The sequence below is a fragment of the Cheilinus undulatus genome, linkage group 13 (assembly GCF_018320785.1).
Source record: "Cheilinus undulatus linkage group 13, ASM1832078v1, whole genome shotgun sequence".
NCBI classification, from domain to species: Eukaryota; Metazoa; Chordata; class Actinopteri; order Labriformes; family Labridae; genus Cheilinus; species Cheilinus undulatus.
In genome coordinates this window covers 3349807-3373859 of record NC_054877.1, presented here as the reverse complement: position 1 = coordinate 3373859, position 24053 = coordinate 3349807, and the positions used below count along the sequence as shown (strand labels likewise).

At 41.6% G+C, this 24053-nt stretch overlaps 1 protein-coding gene across 4 annotated transcripts; it reads left to right on the top strand.

Annotated features, from left to right (window-relative positions):
- The first annotated feature begins 554 nt into the window (after positions 1-554).
- Positions 555-22538, top strand: LOC121520100 (NACHT, LRR and PYD domains-containing protein 4E-like). 4 transcript variants are annotated; one of them, XR_005992759.1, is made up of 12 exons: positions 556-724; positions 3165-3275; positions 5718-5828; positions 11003-11078; positions 11200-11416; positions 11644-13423; positions 13506-13673; positions 13752-13919; positions 14846-15013; positions 15451-15497; positions 17830-18411; positions 18609-22538. XR_005992759.1 is itself a non-coding variant. In XM_041803373.1 (11 exons), exons 2-11 carry the CDS (start codon positions 3172-3174, stop codon positions 18354-18356), a joined length of 3366 nt encoding a protein of 1121 aa, XP_041659307.1. In that variant the 5' UTR covers positions 556-724; positions 3165-3171; the 3' UTR covers positions 18357-22538. The 4 variants fall into 4 exon arrangements, 3 of the variants coding, with proteins under 3 accessions (XP_041659310.1, XP_041659307.1, XP_041659308.1); XM_041803373.1 differs by having other exon boundaries at positions 17830-22538; XM_041803376.1 differs by lacking the exon at positions 14846-15013 and having other exon boundaries at positions 555-724; positions 17830-22538.
- The last annotated feature ends 1515 nt before the right edge of the window (positions 22539-24053 follow it).

Here is a 24053-nt window from a genome sequence, read left to right as displayed (position 1 = left end):
ACATCAGTGTTCCACTCATGGCCTGATTTAGAATCAAAATCAACACAGATCCTGGACTTTAGTCCAGATCCTTCTGGATCAATCATGTAAGAAAGTCAATGACTAGACTGGATCTCTGGAGTTATTACTAGTAGTACTAATGGACTAGTTTACAGGTCCAGAGTCTAGTTTACTGGTCCAGAGTCTTGCAATCACTGGGATTCAAACCAAAGGTGTGATCCAGACTCTCTGTGATCAATCATTATTTAACAGAGGGAATACAGGATGTTTAGAGAGAGAGAGAGGGAGAGAGAGAGATGCTCCAAACAGGTCCAGACTCATGACTGGATTCTGGTCCTGAGTCCATTGAGGACTGTAGTCTCTGTACTGTTCGGATGCTCATGGATAGATCTACAGAGAAGGAAATAAAAAAGTCTTACCTCCCCAGCTGACAGCTTTGAATTCAAAGAAAAGTTGGGACACATCGGACATTTCCGGTAGTGAAGCTCTAATTTCGGACTACCCGTGAATGCAGCATCATATGAGCGCAGTCCTCCCCTCCCACACTCAGAAGTTAACTTTGGTTTTCAACGTCTCACAGTGAGTGAACAGTCATCAGGACTACTCAGAAAAGTCCAGGTCTAACAGAAACCAGACTAATCCGGATCAACAACGACAACACTTCTTCATGTGTGTGGGACGGTAGCTCGGTCTGACGGAGCTCTGGGGGACAGAGGAAGACCAGGTATGGATTTGAAGTCTGACTAGATTTCCTAAAGGGAGGTTAGTCCAAGCTGAGACAGAGGATTTGGGGCGCAGTCACTCTCACCAGGCCATCCGGACCGTGCCTGAGCGCGTTTGAGCCCCTAAGAGACCCAGAGAGAGAGCTAGGCTCCATTCACCCTGACTCAGCACTAAAACTAACATTCTTTTATCAGACTATCAATACCAGGAAAAACTGGTCAGCATTTCAGCTCCAACATGAGGAAACTGTTAGCCGGGATGCTAGCACCAGTGCTACTCCAACACTAGGGTGACCGTATTTTGATTACCGAAAACCAGGACACTCGGCCCGGTGTGTCATATTAACTGGTGACAAATTAACTGGTGACAGTCGGAGCAGATGTTTGGGGGGCGTGGCTTCCAACGATTCTTGTTTACCTTCTAAATGGCATTAAAATGCAATAACATCGCTCGCTGCTCCAATGTAGGTCTGTATTGTTGTCCGTAGATGCATTAAAGCAGAGAGGAAGGTGTTTGTGTAGTCACAAACGAAGTTTTAAGCCGTAGAAATGGGAAAGAAAATACAGGTGACTGTGCAGGTGCCTGTTCAAAACGAAGCAAACGGAGGAGACACAGATTTTGTTATTTACATTCTTCAGTGCATGCATTTATTTGGGATGTAGTCCTCATAGAAGAAGTTGGTTCATGTGGTGTGCTTGCTCTGAAAATGACAGGGAAAAAGATGATCAAACATATGTAAAACACATGCTCCTCATACTAACAGTCTCAGACAGTGTCAGTACACATTTTAAAATGTTTACAGAATCATTATGAATACTTTGGACATCGGTATCGAGACTTAAATATATGACAGGGTTGAAACATTGGATCACAAATTAATCTGACCACCACAGCTGACAGCGGTCTGAACGAGGCCATTTATGATTAACCTACTGATTTTAGGAGGTAAATAACATTAGGGAGAGTACTTGGGATGGCTTGGAGAAAGGTGCTCCTTAAAGCTTCAATATTTTTAATGTCTGTAAAATAAACGACACTTTAATAGCACGGACAAACAACGTTTTCAGTTTTTTTTTTTTTTCCTGATTGAGGAATCGGATACAGTGTCCCACAGGACCGGAATCTATTTGTGGTGGTGGGTTGCGGGGGTATTTTTTGCTATATCCTGATACACGATATATATCGCGATATTTTGAAATGGCCTCTCCGCAGCTGTATTTAATTCAGCCCCAAATGACACTAGTTTGGTGGTTAAAATAGACTGTTCTATTGGATTTTTAATAAAATTGTTTGCAGAAAGTCAAAATCAATATAAAGTCAAATTAAGCAGTTTTATTTTGAAAAGGACTTAATTCAATCTTTTAATAATAATTCAAAATACATAAATCATAAAATATTTGGTATTTTACAGTGTATGGAAAGTCCTGAAATGTTTTCTGTGTTTTGTTTACTATTGATGATTATTTTCCTCATTAAAGGTGAAGCAAACCTACACAAAACTCACAAATTATACATGAAGACCAAAACCCTGCAGTGTAGTCCACCATTCAAGCTCATAGCTGTGATTATAATAGTCCGCTATCCATGCTGATGAATGCTGGACCAGTTTCTGACCAGTTCATGAGATGAGAGTGTCTTTAAACCTTATTTAATAAACTCTCCTGTGTGATCATGGGGGAAAACGCTTGTCTGGAGGCGGGGACATTTTAACCCCTCGTTGTCAGTGTTTTGATTTTGAACTGTAAGGCTGACATAAGTCTCCGTAGTTGAGAAGTGGATCACATTTGTCCACTGCTGGGCCGTCTTCTTTCTGACATGTACGACTTTGGCAGGGAGTTTTCAGCAAAATGCTCGCACCCAGGCAAATCTTGTATTCTGGGTTAAGCGTCTCTATGAGATTTTTTAAATCCTGACTTTTCAACAACACTAGACTCATGTCTTTAGTGACGTGTTGTGTTACTGCCACTGTTATCTCGGAGTCATCTTGTGGCGTATTTGAACGAACACCGCATGAGTTCGGCCTCTTCCTTTTCAAAGTTGAATGACTGCTCAACGCTGCTTCAGCCCAGCGTTGTTTCTTGCTGTCTCAAAAGTCAGCTAGCTCCCCGCTAACCAGCCAGGCTGGCTGCTGTGTTTGGGTGTTTACCTTCCTCTCCCTTGCTTCTCGCCGCTGATGCGCATGTGCAGAGGAGTTTTCTGGATGAGCGCAGGCGCAGGACAGAGCAGTTAGAGAGGAGCTCTCTGCTGTGAGAGATGCATTCAGGGACAACGGGTGAAGCGAAACTCCAAGTTCCGGTCAATTTAGTACATCTTGATGATGACAGCTTACAGCGGTGAACATATCTATACAAACCTATCTCTAGATAAACAAATTATCTCCAAACAAACACATCATCTCTACATAAGCATACCTATAATTAAACTCTGTGTTTATTTTTTAGAATCAGGATGAAGAGGCAGAGATCAAACTCTCCTGAACCCAGCTGTGTGTCCATGAAGAGTGACCGGTCTAAAAGTGCCATCATTAACTTCAAACAGCCTACACGTAAAAGGTAAGGAATAATAGAATAAAACTATAGATACAGGGTCCGACATTAAGGTTTTTTTCCTACTTGCCCTTCAGGGCAAGTGCTTCCCAAATCTACTTGCCCCATCAAAATTCCTGCTTGCCCTGTCTAGGAGGTACTTTTTCTGGCTGTCAAGTGCATACATTTTGTTCACAACATACTTAGAACTAAAATCCATTGCCTGTTGACTGTGGAAAGCAATACACAACACTTCTTTTTAAAGAAAACGGTATTTATTAGCTATGTGTTAGCCCACTGAAAATTATATTTAACTTTGTACAGATCAGTGCAGTGTGAAAGCTGCACCATTTTCTGAAGAAATTCAAACTCAGAAATTTCATATTTACAATACTAATAAGGTAATAATACAAACTCAAAAATATTTTTTCGCAACTGATGAAACCAACTATTCGCAGAGGAAAATGAGGTCAGCAAAACACCGACACAAGAGAGGTGGAGGGGTCTGCTACTTATGCACCAAGTATAAAATGTTTTTTTTCTTCTGTTTTTATTTGGTTTATTCATCATGAAACTGAAGAAATTTTGCCGACACGTGAAAATCAACCAATTAAAATTTTTCTTGTTTGATTAAAAATGTCTTCCCCAAAACTACATAGTGCCCCTTTAAAGGGCTATTTCACAGTTCCACCCTGTAACTGTAACAGTTAGACCAGTGGTACTCAACCTTATTCTACCAAAGAGCCACGTTGTCTAAAAAGATACTTTAGAGAGAGCCACAATACAAACCTGGAATGTAAGGTAGATAACAGATCAGTTGATCTGTAGTTGAAATGAAAAAAAAAACAGTGGATTGGTGGATAATTAAGAGGTTAATGGGATACATATGTCTGTATAGCGTCAGAAGAACCAATCTGTCACTGATAATGATCATATATTTATTTTATCACTGATATCAGACTAAAACCTTGTATCTCAATTTTTCATGATTTGTTTTTATAAATCATATTTATATCATTTTTTTATAAAGTTTTCATTCCCTGAAAAGATTTTGTAATATATTAGAATGTGCTGAGTTTGAGCTCTGAGATGCTTTTCAAAGAATATGATGAATTATAGTTGGCTATTTTGGGGTATTTATATCTCACACTGGAGCCTTTACTGTAGTTCTGTGACTTTATTGACATAAAAGAGATGCTTTCACATTTTTTTCCACTCATTATTAATCCTTTGGTTAAAGGGGGAGGGGCCTCATATCGGTCTTTGCCCTGGGCCTCCAAATGACTAAAACCAGCCCTGCCTCACTCATGCAGCTCTCCAGACACATCGTTTCACCCTGCCTCATTTTGGAGCTTTGGTTTTATATTTCTGCTCTTTTGACAATATTTATGATCATTAGTGCATTAAAGATCAAATAAAACACCCACGTTTGGAGCACATCCGACGAAAATACGGATTTAAAATAATAAACTTTGGAAGTTAAAGCCTGTCTTCTTTATGTTGGTGACAGATTTATTGGTGTGACCTACCATGAATCTTTACTGACAGTGTTTACCTTCATAAAGGTTTTTAGTTAAAGTTTGTGCAGCTGTCAGCACGTCAGCAGACACGCTCAGCCAACGGACGAAGCGACACACTGCATCTGGCTACTCAGGGGCTCCGTAGTAACAGAAACGAGAGAGGAAACAATAAAATTAATGAACAGAAAAGCTCAGTTGTGCTTGCCCGATCAGGCAAGTCCTCACAAGTTTTGCTTGCCCATCGGCTTTTTGAAGTTGCCCCAAGCAGTCAGGCAACCATTAATGTTGGACCCTGTAGATATGATGACCACGCCACTGTTGTCTTTCATTCATCATCGTCTCTCCGTCATCATAGAAATAATCCAGGAGGGTTTGATTTTATAGTTTTAAATGAACAGTGGTTGCAGTTGAGTTCATCAGTTTATGAGGACTAACATCATCACTGAGAAGTGTTGGAGCCACATTGTGTTGAAATAATTTGAGTGTATTTCTGACTTGGAGCTCTAGCTCATAGTGAGTATAAAGACAGGAAACTGCATTCAGGTCCATGAATGAAAACATGGAGTTTTTGAACCATGTGAACCTGAGTAACCTCAATGAAATGGACAATTGATGTTTATTATTCTGAGCTTGGATGAGGTGGAACATTGTTATTATTGACTGTGTTCAAAGTGAAGTGATCTAAATAAAAAAACCAACATATCTTAAGGAAGAACAGTGGACATGGATATTTCATTAGAGCTGAGCAGCGTCTGAAAATAGACTCCTACTAATCCTGCATTGGATTGGATAGTGGCTATTCTTAAGATCCACTGCTGATCAAACAGGGTATTCTTCCTCAATCATCATCATCATCATCATCACTGTTTTAAAGCAGCTTAACTACTGAACAACAGCTAACATCAACTTATCATCTCTATATGTAAACATATCTTGTTGTTTTTTTTAGTCTCAGGATTAAGAAGCAGAGCCCAGACTCTCCTGAACCCAGCTGTGTGTCCATGAACAGTGGCCAGTCTGCTGATTGCTGGATAGACTTCAAACAATCTGCAGATGGAAGGTAAGAAATCATTAAATAAACTGACAGTTATCTTATATAAGACAGTTTCATGAGCCAGTGAGGGCTAGCTTCTATAAACAGGAACAGATCTTTGTCTGGACAGGTGTTCCACCTGAAGGTAAGCAGTTTTTGACCCAGAGTTGTTGAAATGTTTGAATGACAATTACAGTTTAATGACATAATGTAGTGGAGCAGCAATGAATGAGCAGTGTTAAAACGTACATTTAGTCTCAGACTCTTTCATCAGACACGGTGAAGTTTATCAGTACGTCAGTTATTTAAGCCCACGTGAAGAGCCTCAGGGGGTTAAAGGGTTGGCTAATCCTCTTGAACAGCATAACTCTCACATTTAGACCATGTTATTGAAATAATAGATGTGCCCTGTTTAGAATGACTGTTATAAAAACATAAAAGCTAATGAGTTTATTTACACTGTAGACCAGGGGTCGGGAATCCACGGCTCCGGAGCCGCATGTGGCTCTTTTGCCCCTCCCAAGTGGCCCTTTGCAGCTGTGCCAAATTTGAAATAAAGAGAACTTTTTAAATTTAATTTTCAACAAATATTTTTTGTAATCCTATATTGGAATAGTTTTGTATATTTTATCCATTAAACTTGTAGCTCTTTCATTCATTTTTAACTTTACTTTACAGGAGTTTTGTACTCATCACACAAGTTTAGTTTTGAATTTTTGAAATCTGGTTTAGAAGCAAGAGGGAAGGTTGGAATGTGAAAACTACAATCAACTTTGAGACGTTTCATACTGGTGCATCTGTCGGACTAAAATAGTGTCAGCGGAGAATGTGGACGGTATCTTCTCAAAAACAGCTTGAAAAACTAAGCCAAGTTCACACTTTAATGCATCAGTCAGGTGAAGAAAGAGAGATAGGTGGCCAAGGGATTAACAGGGGGCTGTCTGAGCAAAATGAACAGGTAAGCTCAAGTTTTATTGTCATTCTCTACCAGAGCCTGCGCCAGATTAAATTTAACAGGGGGCATTAAGACAACTGCAGGGGGGGCACAAATTCTCGTTTATGTAAGGGTTAATGCCCAACGAGGTGTCCAATTATCAGGGATTAATGGACGACGTGGAGGTGTGAACCGTCCTCTGCTTCATGTTGGACAGTTGCCTCCGTGGAGTCCATTAATCCCTGATAATTGGACACCTTGAAGGGCATTAACCTGCTTATACCATGGTCACTTGCCAACAAAAATAATTAATAAAACGACTAATTTATGATTTCATATGTTTTGTGATCAAAATCGAAAGTTTTATAAAAACAACAATTTCTTTCCCCTAGTAACGCCTGAGGGCTTGACTAATAACTGGAATAGCCATTCCAGTCCCATAACGTTCTTAGGGAATGTAAACGTTATTCACTACTCCAGTAAATAGGACGGGCCATAAATACAAAGTCACAATGGAACTAAAAAACTAGTCCCCGCAGCACACTCTCTCAACAGATTTATCAATGAAAAGACATGAAGACGGGTGAGACGGAGAGTCATGTGATCAGACTTTAAACCTGTAAGCTAACATGAACAGTCATCTGATAGAAAGCTTAGTTTTAGCAGACCAGCTGTTTGAATAAACAGGATAATTCCTCCTTCAGCACTACGAGGTCACAGACGTGACACGGAGCTGTCTACGCCCTGCAGGTGCTGGTTGTCCATCAGACACGACAATATTTATCAGCTATTATCCTGCTGGTTTGTCAGAAGCATTTCCTTTGGCTCTTCAAAGAAATAGAGCCTTCTTTTCTTTTGTTTGTGTTATTTAAATCTTTTGAAAATAGTTGATAGCAGTTAGAACAGGAGGAAAGTGAGTTTTTGCGACACTCACCTCTCAGTGTTAAGGTGATGGAGAGAAGACGTACGTCTGTTAGCAGAGTCAGTTTGCTCAGTGTTTCTAACGTACATATTTAGTACTGGACTACTAGACCAAATTTTTAACAGAGGAATAATCATACAGTGGGGCATCAGCTCTGCTCTAACTGGATTTCGTGCCCTCTCTCTGAACATAGATTGTAGAAGTCTATGACAGAGAGAAAACTTTATTGACACACGTAAATAGACATACAGCACATCCACATTTTGTCACATATATCCAGCATACATCACTGGCTTGTGTCGCTGCTCGTTTACATAAGTAAACAGAGAGCAGAACCTCTCATTACAGTTGAGAGCATACATATTCCTTTTTATGTCAACAACGTCAGATATAAAAGATAAGACCATCTTAGGTTACAGATCTTGAACCTGGAGTCTGACATTTTATTTATGTCATTAAAGTGACGTTGATGACGGTCCATAGGCTTAGGCTGGCAACGCTGTACTCTCTGCTCAGAAAATATGACTGTTTCAGGTTGCTATGGTTACTCCTAACGGAAAAACGGCTAATGGCTCCTGCACATTAATTTGGAACACTGAAAAGATTTTTTTGACCGGGACTACTTGAGAAGTTCGAAAGGTGTCCCTATATCAGAAGTTAATTGACACCAATGGAATTTTCAGAGCCAATCAGAATCGAGTATTCACCAAGATCATGGTATAAAACTGATTCTATTCTATCTATACATGTGTTTGCCAGTTAATAACACAGCAGGTTTCACTTTGAAACATTGCTAAAATTAAATTTCACGTACACAACGCACTGTGTTCTCCCTCTCTTTTCCCTTCTCTCCCTCTCGTGCGCACACAGCTACAGCACGCTTTGGCGCACCAACATTTCAAAGAAACATCAGTCAACATGTAGTTACATTTTCTTTGTTTTGTTGATATTTTTCTGTCAACTGAAAAAACTCTTTGGCTACCTCAAATCCACTCTCAATGACAGTCGATCCAGTGATGTTCATTATGTGCTTCACAGCTGTTGCATGAAGAAAGTTCTCATTTTCAGGATTCAGTGCCACAAGCGCACTGGCCAGCTGTGAGCTGCGCTCGCTGAATCTTGAATCCATCTCACTAGCACCGCATCGATAGTGCTGAAATACAGCCTTCGATGTTCTGTTTTTTGATCTTTCTCCTCTCTGTGACCTGTAGTTCCCAGAACATCATACATATCCAAGTTTATGTTTGCTTTACGTCTCTGTTTGGGCACTGCAGGTGTTAAGGGTCCCAAACCTTACTGAACTCAGCATCACAGGCCGGTACAGTGGTGGAGTGGTGGGGAGAGGGGCACCACTTAGTGATACATTTGATGATTATTTGAATATTTTTGGTGTGTAATGAATGTCAGGTTCAGTGTAGGAGTGTGCATTTGTGTTGTAAAAGATCAGATTGTTGATGTTTGTGCTGAAAATGTCACGTGCGTTACTGTGGCACTGTCCACGGTGCTGACGTGTCACAGGAAGGGAGAAAGGCTGTTAAAAGCTGATTCTACTGTCATGGATATTTGGAGTGATTATTGTTATTACTTTGGTTTGTCCTCCTGAGTATATGGTTTAATGCAGTCTGTGACCCGGTGATCATGGGTGCTAATGTTTATTGATCAGGCAAAAACAGTATTTCCAATTGCACTACTACATGTGTAGGTGAACAGTAGGCTACTACAATATCCTGTATTAACTCTGACAGCAGGTGTAAGGAGTGTGTGTGGATGAATAAAGAAGTAATGATAATGATTATATCAGTATCATCAAGGATAAAATAAATAATCACTGGCTGATAATAGCACTTAGAGATGAAAATAAAATGTGTACACAGTTGTTTCTGTCCATCCATCTATCCAGCTGGAGCCTATCCCAGCTATCATTGGTCGAGAGGCGGGATACACCCTGGACTGGTCGCCAGTCAGTCGCAGGGCTGACATAGAGAGACAGACAACACATAGAGACAGACAACCAGGCATGCTCACATTCACACCTACGGTCCATTTAGAGTGATCAATTAACCTAATGAGCATGTTTTTGGTGGTGGGAGGAAGCCGGAGCACTCAGAGAGAACCCACGTGTGCACGGGGAGAACATGCAAACTCCGCACAGAAAGGCCCTGGCCCTGACCAGGAAGCGAACCAGCAACCTTCTTGCTGTGAGGCAACAGCGCTAAATCCATAAATGCATCAAAATGAAAATTATGATTAAAATGCCAAGTAATGATAAAATAACAACTAAGTGGAAAGTTATCAGGGAGGTCAAACAAATCAGTGGATGGCCACATACCTTTTCACAGTCAGCTATGTCAGTAGACAAAGACTTAGGCTAACTGACTGTGTCACCTTCATTGGATGGTTCTAAATGTGTTTTGCGGCTCTTCAGAAATTTTCTGGAAGGGAGTGAGACCGAAAATGGCTCTTTCAATCAAAAAGGTTCCTGACCCCTGCTGTAGACCAAAGATTGTTGTCAGGGTCTGGGGGATTTAGGGATGCTCCCCTCAAGAAATTAATTGATCTTATTATCTTTAAAATGTACGTTTGTGACCGAAGCCAGATAAATGACCTTGGATGACTTGCAGGAGTTTTTACTAGCTTTGGTCACATTTGTCTCCTTGGAGAGAATGCCCCTGGAACCTCCTAGAAAGGTCAGCACAAACTTGATCAGAATAGTACCACCCCTGACTCAGATTGAGCCAGGAAAAACCCTGTATGTTAATTCCATAAGGTATTTTGTACCTTTCATTTGGACTGGCAGGAACTGGTGCCATGTTGGTACCAGATTTCAGTACTCATCCCTACAGATCAGGATGATAGATCCCTTTTTCTTAAAGCAATCTCAAGACACATTCTGGTTTAGGGGACTCAGAATCATCTCTACTTGTTGCAGATGACATGCTTCTGTTAGATCCTCAGCCAGGGAGCTCCAGCAGATGTTGAAGCGGTTTATAGTCAAGTGTGACGTGGTCATGATGAGGATCAGCACCTCCAAGGTCTTCCAGGGGGTAGTTGTAGTTCTGTAAAGTAGCCTGAGGTTGACAACTAGAGGAGGGTCTCCATCTTTGAGTAGAGGGGCCACCACAGCAGACTGCCAAGACTTTGGAGACCTCCTTTGAGACAATGGGGTTTAAGTCAGAGGTGTTAGGGGGTCAGTTATTGAGGATCTGATCTCTTTCAATAAGCCTACGTCCATACCAGAGTAAATGTGTGATTATCATTTAAAGCTCCTACATTTACCCTGCGCCATTTTGTTGAGCTATCAAACTCTGTCATCAAATGTCCTTAAAGCTGGTATTTTTTCTCCAGAGGTCAGCTGGAAACATCAGAGTTCTTCAGTGATCAGTCCAAGCAGCATCAAACAGAGCTGGACTCCATATTTATGGTGTGTACATCATCATTTCCAGTGGAGCACATCTATCTAGATATCATGGTAAACTGTTTTTCAGTCTGTCTGATCAAACACAGGCTGTCCTCTAAACATTCAGATTGTCTTTGTGTTCCAGCTGCTGGAGGAGAACATTATCACCTTTGTGAAGAAGGAACTGAAGAGATTTCAGAAGGTTCTGAGTCAGGAGAACCCAGAACGTCACAGTGAGGATGAGGAGGTGTTGGCTGGTGAAGATGAAGAGCAGAGGAGCAGCAGAGAGGCTTTTGTGAAGATCACAGAGAACTTCCTGAGGAGAATGAAGCAGTACGAGCTGGCTGACTGTCTGAGGAACAGTAAGTTTTTCACAGTAAAAAGGAAACGTAGATTTAAGATGATGGAGAGATGAAGAGGAGGTTTACATTTCCACACTCTGCTTTAATATTCTGCACATACCCACTGAACATCTGATGAGATTTGTGGATGAAACTGATGGAGGAAGAAGAACTGCACAGCCTCTCTTTTAAATTACAGCTTTTTGCAGGATCAGCTCATTCACATCATTCGTTGCTTGTTCTTTCAGGAAATTCCGCTTCAGTTTGCCAACATAAACTCAAGTCTAAGCTGAAGGAGAAGTTCCAGTGTGTGTTTGAGGGGATCGCTAAAGCAGGAAACCCAACCCTTCCGAATCAGATCTACACAGAGCTCTACATCACCGAGGGAAGGACTGGAGAGGTCAACCATGAACACGAGGTCAGACAGATGGAAACAACATCCAGGAAAGCACACAGAGCAGAAACAAGCATCAGACAAGAAGACATCTTTAAAGCTCCACCTGGAAGAGATGGACCAATCAGAAGAGTGATGACAAAGGGTGTGGCTGGCATTGGGAAAACAGTCTTAACCCAGAAGTTCACTCTGGACTGGGCTGAAGGCAAAGCCAACCAGGACATCCAGTTCACATTTCCATTCACTTTCAGAGAGCTGAATGTGCTGAAAGAGAAAAAGTTCAGCTTGGTGGAGCTCCTTCATCACTTCTTTACTGAAACCAAAGAAGCAGGACTCTGCAGGTTTGAAGACTTCCAGGTGGTGTTCATCTTTGACGGTCTGGACGAGTGTCGACTTCATCTGGACTTCAACAAAACTCAAACCCTAAGTGATGTCACAAAGTCCACCTCAGTGGATGTGCTGCTGACAAACCTCATCAGAGGGAACCTGCTTCCATCTGCTCGCCTCTGGATAACCACACGACCTGCAGCAGCCAATCAGATCCCTCCTGAGTGTGTTGACATGGTGACAGAGGTCAGAGGGTTCACTGACCCTCAGAAAGAGGAGTACTTCAGGAAGAGGTTCAGAGATGAGGAGGAGGCCAGCAGGATCATCTCCCACATCAAAACATCCCGAAGCCTCCACATCATGTGCCACATCCCGGTCTTCTGCTGGATCTCTGCTACAGTTCTGGAGGATCTGCTGAAGACCAGAGAGGGAGGAGAGCTGCCCAAGACCCTGACTGAGATGTACATCTACTTGCTGGTGGTTCAGTCCAAAGTGAAGAGCATCAAGTATGATGGGGGAGCTGAGACAGATCCCCATTGGAGTCCAGACAGCAGGAAGATGATGGAGTCTCTGGGAAAACTGGCTTTTGAGCAGCTGCAGAAAGGGAACCTGATCTTCTATGAACCAGACCTGGCAGAGTGTGGCATCGATATGAGAGCAGCCTCGGTGTACTCAGGAGTGTTCACACAGGTCTTCAGAGAGGAGAGAGGACTGTACCAGGACACGGTGTTCTGCTTCATCCATCTGAGTGTTCAGGAGTTTCTGGCTGCTCTTCATGTCCATCAGACCTTCATCAACTCTGGAGTCAATCTGATGAAAGAAGAACAAACACCATCCATATCTACAATGACACAGCTCTACCAGAGTGCTGTAGACCAGGCCTTACTGAGCCCAAATGGACACCTGGACCTGTTCCTCCGCTTCCTCCTGGGTCTGTCACTGACCACCAATCAGAATCTCCTACGAGGTCTGCTTACACAAACAGGGAGTGACTCAGAGACCAGTCAGGAAACAGTCCAGTACATCAAGACAAAGATCAATGAGGATCTGTCTGCAGAGAAGAGCATCAATCTGTTCCACTGTCTGAATGAACTGAATGATCGTTCTCTAGAGGAGCAGATCCAACGGTACCTGGGATTAGGATATGTCTCAAGCATATCTCTGTCTCCTGCTAAGTGGTCAGCTCTGGTCTTCATCTTACTGTCATCAGAAAAAGATCTGGATGTGTTTGACCTGAAGAAATACCGTGCTTCAGAGGAGGCTCTTCTGAGGCTGCTGCCAGTGGTCAAAGTCTCCAACAAAGCTCTGTAGGTGAACTCACAACTGCACTGATAAAAGTAGTCTGTATTTAGAAACATGAACTTATTTCTACCTCTGTTTCTGTTCTAGACTGAGTTTCTGTAACCTCTCAGAGAGAAGCTGTGGAGCTCTGTCCTCAGTCCTCAGCTCCTCCAGTCTCAGAGATCTGGACCTGAGTAACAACGACCTGCAGGATTCAGGAATTGAGCAACTTTGTTGTGGACTAATGGATCCATGTTCTAAGTTGGAGTCTCTCAGGTCAGGATGTCACAGCTTTTGCCTAATATGTCGAGACCTTTGTGAGTTCTTGTTTGACTAACCTAAAGTCTTTTACAGGCTGAGTGTCTGTAACCTCTCAGATAGAAGCTGTGGAGCTCTGTCCTCAGTCCTCAGCTCCTCCAGTCTCAGAGATCTGGACCTGAGTAACAACGACCTGCAGGATTCAGGAGTGACACTGCTGTCTTCTGGACTGGAGGGTCCACACTGCAGACTGGACTCTCTCAGGTTAGTGCAAGATCAATGACAACTGTGTTAAAGTCTCCCAAATAGAAAAGCATAGGAAGTCCAGAAACCTGTAGGACTCAATGAAGAAGATGAGGACCATGTCCCCTGCTAAGAGCAGTATTAATGTGTTCAATGAGGGAGAAAGGGCAAATGAGTGAAATGATTTTTACTGCAGGTTTGAAACTAGAGACTTCTCACAGGAACAAAAAGAAGCTTTGGACATTTTAGCTGCACTGAACTCTAGTGACTGTTGACCAGCATGTTGTGGAGAGACTTTTTTCACTCATCTGTCCTGATAAGGCACCAGGACCAGACGGCATCTCTGGCCGTTTATGTAAATCCTGCAGTAAAGAATCTGCAGAGGCCTGGTGCCCCATCTAGCAGAAATCTCTGGACACACATTCTGTTCCTTCTATGTGGAAGCGCTCTGTTATTATTCCTGTTCATAAAAACCAAGCTGTAAAGACAATCATGACTTTGGCCCAGCAGCTCTTACTTCAGTTGTAATTAAGTGTTTTGAGTAAATTGTGATGAATCTGGTGAAAGAGGAGGTCAGCTGGTTTTTAGATCCTTTTCAGTTTGCATACAGGAACAACAGAGGAACAGATAATGCCATCATAGCTGTGACACATTTCATTCATCAGCATTTAGAAGATCCTGCCTCTTATACACCTCTTTTATTTGTTGATTTTAGGGTGGGGTTATTTATTGATACTCAGTGTCTTATGTTGAAGTGTTTTCATTCTTGCTGCAGTGTGGGTGAAGAGCCAAAGAAAAATGTCTCTCTCTGTGAAACACTAAAGTTGATCTTATCTTAGGATGGGGTGTTGAAGACTCAAAGTACCATGGGCAGGCCTGGATTCTGGGACTGTAATGCCTCAGTTCCAGCCTTTTTTATGAGTCTCTGTTTGTCTCTGTGTCTGTAGTCTGTCTGGCTGTTTGGTCACAGAGAAAGGCTGTTCTTCTCTGGCATCAGCTCTGAGCTCCTCCTGTCTGACAAAGCTAGACCTGAGCTACAATCATCCAGGAAAACGAGGAGAAAAACTACTGTCTGCTCTACAGAAGGATCCACATTGCAGACTGGAGACACTGAGGTACAGACAGAAAGACACATAGAGACAGACTGTTACTAGCTACTAAAGTTGGCTCTCAGCACTTCAGCTGTACAAGGACTTTTTGCTTTTATTTTGATAGGATAGTGGATGGATACAGTAGGAAACTGGAGAGAGAGAGAGAGAGAGAGGAATATTGATTATTGATTTTTGAGTACAGGCCTACGGTATAAGAGAGGGATATGAATTTGGAGGAAAATCACTGACTGAAAATGAAAATGAAGTGGCCCTCTTCTTCTTTGGTGATTTTTATGATGGTTATCAAACAGCTCTCAGATGTGCTACTGCCACCATCTGGTGATAGTCCTGCATAACAAGCAGAAAAACTAAAGGAAAATGAAGTCAGATGAAGAATGAAAGTGTTTGAATCTATCCTGACCCATCCCTGATATCTAAACTGGCTCTGTTTCTTCCTCCAGGCTGGACCATGGTGGACGGCACAGACTGAAACCAGGTCTAAAGAAGTGTGAGTGTCTGAGTTTTTGATTTGTGAAAACACAATGATGAATTTGACTCCTGAATCAGTTAAGGATCTGAAGCAACAATGATTGAGGCTGTGTCTGAATCCATCTCAGTCTTTGGGTCTGAGAGTATGAACGTCCACGTTCACAATCACTGACATTCATCAAACAGAAACAGTTTTAGAGTTCTGAGGAGAGGAAACACTACGGCTCAGTCCCTCAGAGGCTGGATTAGACTTTTGCTGTGTGTCATTTTGACGGACAGGGTCTTAACAATTCCATCATACTGTTTTACAATCAACGGTGTCCAAGTCAGTGATAGAGCCCACAGGCTACCAGAGGAATATTTGAATAGATTTAATAACCTCCATCATGGACCATGTGTGCAGAATAGAAAAGGTCTGTGTGTCTGTCTGTGTGAGTGTGCTGGCACGCAGGGTCATCCTCATTATTCCAGTTGGTCAAAATGGCGGACAGCCTTCAAAGTTTTCTGTCATCCTATAAATATTTTGTCAGTGACGGAGAATTTTCAGTTAACATGACCTCTGCAGTCCCGATGTCCCATGTTCAATATTTAGGATGATAAATCCTGTTGTGTGTGGTGAACACCGAGGACAGCCGAGCAGACACGAGCCGAAGGAGGAAGTAAAACGACAGCACAGCCATGGCAACGATAGTAAACAGGAAGTATAAAGTTAGATGGACGTCAGAAATGGAGGAGCAACTTGTTGATTTGTGTCAACAGCAGTGTTAATTTCATTGACTAAAACTCTGACTAAAATTGTTCGACAGCCTTTTTCCATGAGAAAAACTAGACGAACAAAATACATCTGTGATGACTATGTTATGGGAAATTCCAGATTTGCCTATAGAGAGTCAAAGAACAAGACTGGTAAGATAGCATGCACCAAGTGTTTTATTCCTCTGATCAGAGGGAGCAAACACAGATCACACAGCAATAGAAGTTCAGTGTTTGCCCAATGAGCAACTGGACCAGTCCCTTTTTGTACTGTCTAAAACACGCCCTTGAGCAGTTAACCAAACACATGAGCCTTTGATCAACTTCAAAGAACTTCCTTAGCAGAAGAGTAAATCAATTGGGGTACAATAAAACAGATGGTCACTTCCCAAAAAGTGTTCTTTATGACCTTTACAACATACAGCTGCTCAGCTCATGACTTACTGCCCTGTGGTGATCATGATATGTTGCTTCCACCTCCTTTGTGCTCAGAGAGGGATTTACAGTGGGGTTAGAACAGAAGGTTCGCCAGGTCATTCTTTGGTCAATAAGAGATGCACAGCTAAAACTACAGACTAAATGACATAGGTTAAAATATACAAAACATACAAGATTTCCACCACAACTAAAACTGAGGGCGGCACAGCGGGACAGTGGCCTCACAGCAAGAAGGTTGCTGGTTCGCTTCTCGGTCAGGGCCTCTCTGTGCGGAGTTGGCATGTTCTCTCCAGGTACTCCGGCTTCCTCCCACCACCAAAAACATGCTCATTAGGTTAATTGATCACTCTAAATTGGCCGTAGGTGTGAATGTGAGTGTGCCTGGTTATCTGTCTCTATATTTCAGCCCTGCGATTGACTGGCGACCAGTCCAGGGTGTACCCCGCCTCTCGCCCAGTGACAGCTGGGATGGGCTCCAGCCCCCCCATCCAACCCGGAATGGAACAAGCGGTATAGAAAATGAATGAATGACTAAAACTGACAACGAAGTTGAGTTTTCATCAAGATGACTAAAACTGGACTAAAATGTAAAGAAATCCACTGAGGAAAAACAATGCAGCTGTAGTTATTCTGTTTCTCAGCTGTAGAAAGCAGGGACCCAGGTTTGGCCGGGTGCATAGAATACACTACCTGGGTTTGATACCAGATTTAGACCAGAGAATAAATGCTTGGAATAAAGGTAAAGACTAAAATGTGGGGACTTTTATGGACTAAAACTAGACTAAAACTAAAAAGGTTAGAAATGACTAAAATGTGACTAAATGTGACTCCAACTAAAATGCATTTCATGTAAAGACCAAAATTAAGACTGAAATTAAAAATAGCTGCCAAAGTTAGACACAGGAGGTGAAATGAAACACATGAATCTAAAGTCAAAGCCATGTCTGAACTTTGAACTGTTTGATGTCTGTCTGTGATGGTGGAGCTGCAGCTCACTGTGGTCTGTTCACATTCAAATAGAAACAGGAAGTAGAATTTCAGGGCTGATAAACAGGATTCAGGGCTGAATATGAAATGTTAGTTTGACTCTGTCAGTAACCTTGTTTAGGAATGATCACATGATAACCGTCAGCTGTGTTGTGTCTCCTTCTCTCCATCAGATGCCTGTAAGCTGCAAGTGGACACAAACACAGTGAACAGAAGACTCAAACTGTCTGACAACAACAGGACGGTGACATTAGTGGAGGAGGATCAGCCATATCCTGATCATCCAGACAGATTTAACTGGCCTCAGCTGCTGTGTCGGACTGGTCTGACTGGTCGCTGTTACTGGGAGGTCGAGTGGAGTGGAGGGGTTAAAGTATCAGTGAGTTACAGAGGAATCAGACGGAGAGGAAACCTGAAAAAATGTGTGTTTGGATGTAATGATCAGTCCTGGAGTCTGATCTGCAATGATCGTAGTTACCATGTTACTCACAATTACATAGAAACAACCATCACCTCCTCCTCTTCATCCTCTGGTAGAGTAGGGGTGTATCTGGACCATCCTGCTGGCTCTCTGTCCTTCTACAGAGTCTCCTCTGACAGACTGATTCACCTCCACACCTACAACACCACATTCACTGAACCGCTCTATCCTGGGTTTTTGACAGGTTCAGGTTCCTCAGTGTCTCTGTGTTCTCTGTAGCTCAAACTCTGCTGTCTGAATCCAAAGCTTAGTCAGACTACACACTAGATGATTTATCAGCTCTAATTAACCTGATTGATTTGATTCAACGCTTGTCAGTAATTCTTTTCACTAGTTGAGCTTGCATTGGTGTATATGTCACTGTTGAACTGCTCAGCAGTCATTTTGATATGATCAAGTCCATTTTAGTCTTGTTTTTTACTTTCCATACTTCTTGTTTGGTCTAACCAAGCCCACAGATACAAACAGCTGATCAGATACTCTGAGGTGGAAGAGCACGTAGCCTGTAGCCGAAGCTCACATTGTAAAATAGTGCCACACACAGCGGCTTTCTCTGTGAACAATAACACACTTCAAAATGTTTCATACAGCATACTATTGAGCCAACATTGTTGTAGGAGCCACATTTGAGTTTTTATTGACATGCTTTCATTTGACATTGTCTACTTTTCTTGCATTTTGTGGGCACCCTCCGCAGGTGGTGAGGGCGCTGGCCTATTAGAATGAGCGGCTGACGCACACCCAGGAAGATGGGTCACAGTGCAAACTGTCATTGAGCGCAGGCTTAGATAGCTGTGAATGATTTGTACTCAGAAACCCGATCAAATGAACTTCTGTTTTCATTGATCTTTTTATTTTGGTCATAAACAAAAGCAACTTTGAAGCAGCTCTCTCAGAATTGATTTTTGGAATTCTGTGTGTGTGATGATGAAGCAGTGATGATGTTCCCGTTCTACCTGTGGTAAAAACATGAATACTGGAAAAGGTTCAAGGACAAACCTGATTTTAAAGTTTTACATTTCATCAATGAGGAGCTGTGGACAGAATGCATTTTTAGTTTCTACCACTTATTTTGGATCAGTAGAACCTTAGAAGTTAAAACATCAGCCTTGTCTTTGGACAGGAATTTCTTGGAAATTTTCCCCTCCAAACGCCACATATGTTCCATAATATTCCAAAGAAATAACATACATTTTCTATTTAAAAAAAATCTTCAATGTATTTTAAATAATTTTTCCATAAAAAAATACCTAAAAATGTCTTCAAGAAGTCCCAAAATGTTTCAGTGAAACTTGATCATAATTCAATTTATTATAAATTCTGTGTAAATTTCTGAAAATTTTCAAGCAAATTCTAAAAAAAGGAAACAAATACATCCCTGAATATTCCATGAAAGTGCCAGAAACATCCAAACAAAATCCTGGAAACTTGCATAAAAATTCAAACAGGAAATTCAGCCAACATCCTGCAAATGATTTCAACTTCAATATGTATTTGATTTATTATCTGACATATTCTAAGCTTAGAAATGATTGCTATGTTGTTGAAAAGCTAAAATGAAATGTCCTCATATGTGCATGCAGGGCCTTAGGTGGTTCAAACAACAACATGGCTAGAATAGCCCAGAATTCCTTTGGGCACTTTTGCACCATGAGTGAAGTTGCTGACTGAGTCAGAGAATTCCTGCCTGTGGATAGATGGTCTACTGAATCCTGATGGAAGAGGACTTCCTGGTTTAGAGGTCACTCTCTGGTTGGGGCACTTGTAGTGTCTTCAGTTGGCATACCTTGAGTGGCAGAAATGTTGAAGATTCAAGTCTGTGCTAGAAATAAGGGAAACTGTAGTGGCTGAGCTACATGTAGCTTCACTGAACTACTTAAACATGTTGTTATGAGTTGGCTTTCAATTGAATTTTCAAGTGTAGAGAAGTTTCCACAGTGTAGTTGAACTTGAAAAAGTCAAGCCAACATAAATGTCCAAGTAAAAGTGAATCTTAAGTGGCAAAAAGAATTCATTTTTCCAGTGAAATCCATTTCAAACAGGGAGTAGAGATGCTCCCTTAACTCTAATCTGCATCAAGTTGGCTGTCATCAAGTGAACAGTGTCTGAGTGTCTGTCTCCTCGCTACAGTTTGAGTTAAAGGAATATTTTGGGATTTTTGAAGTTGGGTCGTATGAGGTGCTTGACTATAGTAGTAGCATTAGCCTCCGTTGATTTCCGTGTAATTTGATCCTGTTGTTATGAGCTTGGAGAGAGCTGGCGCATAGTAGCTGTAGATAGGAACATCTTGTCGGCGTAAATTAACTAGTTTTACGATAAAATTGGCCAAGAAAATATGTTGGCTTGCCTGTGTGCTGTCGAAAATGTGCACAGTGCTTCATTTCTCCCAAAACCCCCTCTGTGTCAGGTACTAATTTACGATGCAGCTTTCGCCATTTTGTATCCGTCCGCCTCCGAACACTGTTTACATCCACCAGTCAGCTGTGTGGGTATGCTGTGCTCTACAGAAATAATAACACCACATCAAGGTAAAACAATGATAGCATTAGCGATTTCAACATGAGTGACAATGATGTGCTGTTTACTGTGGATACAAGAGGATATTTTTATGAACCGGAGTACACTGAAGAAGAACTTATACAGATGGATACAGACTGGACTTAGAAAGCGGGCTGTAAGAGAGACTAGAGAGCCTTCAGTCAAAAGTTTAGAACAGGAGAGATCCCAAGTTATCTGGTGGTGTAGGTGTGGAAAATGCAAACCCACTCGGAGAGCTACTGTTGTCATGAGTGGGACTTGGTTGTGACACTTCTTCAGGACATTATTGAATCAGAGGATAGCGGCTCACAGATGCCTGCAGTCTTCATCACGCTCCATCCAGAATTCCCTGCCTAATCACCGGTGTTTTGTGGACCTTCTTCAACTTTCCGAAGATAAATTGGAAAAACAGACCCCGACCAGAAGGGCCAAATGGAAATTTGTCATCCAGGTAAGCTTATGACAGTTGCCTTTTTCCTCTAATGGCTGTTACAAGCTACAGTCGGCACAATTACCTTATGAAAACAATGTTTCAGCTGTTGGAGAGGAAAATGCACTAAAATCATGTCACACAGGCCCACCCATTTCTGTGAAATACCACATCTTTGGAGTTGACTGTAGGGCATCAGGAAGCCGTGCTTTGTGGCTTGGGCTTTGTAATGCAATTGCCTGTAAATGTGCGAGTGTTTGGTTGTGTGTTTTAAATGTTTATATCGGTAAGTAATGTTTACCTGAAGTGTAGGTACAGCGGAGCTCTCCAACCTATCCTTGTGTTTTGGTAGTCCTTTTAAACAGTCCTGCTTGGTAAAATGGGCACTGCAATAAACCTTTCAGTGCAGAAAGTGGGGTGTTTATATCCATATTCAAGTCAAAGTTGGTGAAGACCAATGTCACATAGCCGAATACGGTGAAATCTGTATGGTGTCCAGGAGGTGTGCTTGTTTGAACAGCATGGATTAATGCAAGTACACGGCATCTTCTGAATCTGCAAAAAAAAAAAAAAAAAAAAAAAAAGAATTAAAAAACTCACATCGTGTTGTAGTAACCAATGCCTGACACCGCTACACAGCATACCCACACAGCTGACCGGCGGATGTAAACAGTGTTCGGAGGCGGAAGGATACAAAATGGCGAAAGCTGCATCGTAACTTAGTACCTGAAGTGAAGCGCTGTGTACGTTTTCGACACAGCGCACAGGCGAGCCAACATATTTTCTTGGCCTATTTTATCGTAAAACTCATTAATTTACGCCAACAACATGTTCCCATCTACAGCTGCTATGCACCGGCTCTCTACGAGCTCGTAATAACAACAGGATCAAATTACACGGTAATCACTGGAGGCTAATGCTACTACTATAGTCAAGCACCTCATACGACCCAACTTCAAAAATCCTGAAATATCCCTTTAAAGGCCAGCAGAAAGGCTTCACTGCCCTCTAGTGGCTGAAAAATAGAACAGCCATGCAGCTCTCTTTTCACTCAATCTCACTCTGAAAACTGTGCATGAGGATGTCTGCTGTATTGAGCAGGTTAGAAAAGAAAGGAAGAGTGTGCAGAAGTTAAAGGCTCTGTAAACAATTTCACTCTGCCATGAGTGTCAGCTGGAGTTAAAAGGAAGTTAAATTGAGCTAAAATCTTTTTTATATCACTTTATTTCAAAATAAAAATCCCCTGATTACGGTTGTGCCACCCTGACATTTAAAAACTTGCAAATTCTGAGACAAAAGTTTTCTGTGAGCTTACTAACTTTAAATTGATCCATTTTTATTAACATTTGATTGTTTCAAAGATTTCAGCCATTAAATAATGCCAGAATATTCTAATTTGAGTTTCTCATTATTAAAATGTAATTTTTAATGGAGTCAGTGATCTGTTCATTTACTCAGACGGTCACACCACCTGACATTTTTAGGGTTTGAGATGCGAAAATATGAAATGAATGATATTATTGACTGAAAATGTATTTAAACAAAGTGGGTTAACTAAACTAAAGTAGGTTCATGAACACATTTCAGTCCTTCAAATAAACTTTGAAGTGTAAGGAATGATGAATAAAGAAAAAGACTTCTGCTTACAAAGGTCTGTTGGTCCAGACTAAAACTCCTCTCACTTATTTGTTTATAATATTTACAGCTGATTTAGGCAGATTATTAGAGTTCAAATATTAGTAGTAAATATTGGCAGAAATGTTCATATCTGCTGATAATATGGTGCATTCCTATCAGATCCATACAGAAACAGAGGTGTAAACATGTCTCTCTGTTGTTTAAAGCTGTTGCTTGTATGCAGGCCTATTTCTTGCTGGTGTTTCTGGAACTCTCTGGAGGCTGCTGAGGTTGCTTAGCATCCCATGTGGATTTCAAAAAGTGACTGCATCCAACCAGGAAACAGCCACCACAAAACTGGAAGTGTAAAGTGTTCAACCCTTCTTAAACATGCTTAGTTTTCAGACTTTTGAAGGAGAATCTCAGCTAAAAGCAGCTGCCTCATGCATCACTATAACATCAGCTGTTTTCATCTCATTTTAGTCCCAGCATGTAAACAAGCAAACTTGCATCTATCACCAAATACAGACAAACAGTTTGATAATAACATATCCTAATCAGAAGCATGGACTGACAGACCTGGTCAGCTTTCCTCTTCAGAGCGAGGGCTTTAGGCCAGCCTTTTCCTGTCAGAGCTGCTGTGACAGAACTGCATGATGCTGCTGAGGAAGCTTGTGGTGTCACAGTGGCTCTCACTGGCCTGAACACCCTGTTTACTGAATGAGGGAGCCTCCACCTTTGGTTTTCCCTCAAGATGGATTTAGAGGACAAGGTCCCCCCATTGTCTATTATCTTGGTTTGGACCAGGTTGAAGACTGCAGCAACAAAAGTTATAAGGTTAACAACATCACACAACATGGGTGGCTATGACTGCATTTTTAAAGGATTATTCTAGAAACATACCATGACATCTGAGGGCTTTCAGCTCAGCGTAGAGGTCGACTATCCTGGAGCGGTACAAGTCCATGTTGAGGACCAGTCTGATGAGCCAGGACAGGGGGCATAGCTAGGGATTCTGGGCCCCCAGAAAGAAAATTACACAGGACCCCCTTAGCTGGCCAGCCAAGTAAAAAATGTTACTTTAATTTATGAATATCCTGCATTCTAATGTATTTATGAACTATATAATTTTCCTTTGTTAATGAGGGATATTTTTACTAAGGATAGATTGTACTATTTGTGTACTATTTACTTCATATTAGAGTTTGTGTTTATTAGCCCCCCAAAGTTTAACACAATACACCATTTCAGCTTTCTGACCCCCAAATTAGGAAAATGCTGACAGTACTGCATCTGTCTTTGTTCATTTCTCCTCATCTTCACAACACTAA

Bases quoted from the DNA above. Each gene is read 5' to 3' on its own strand.
- LOC121520100 (XM_041803373.1), top strand. From the start codon at position 3,172: ATGAAGAGGCAGAGATCAAACTCTCCTGAACCCAGCTGTGTGTCCATG. The intron at 11,079-11,199 runs GTGTGTACATCA...TTTGTGTTCCAG, and splicing joins AGCTGGACTCCATATTTATG to CTGCTGGAGGAGAACATTAT. The intron at 15,498-17,829 runs GTGAGTGTCTGA...TCTCTCCATCAG, and splicing joins GAAACCAGGTCTAAAGAAGT to ATGCCTGTAAGCTGCAAGTG.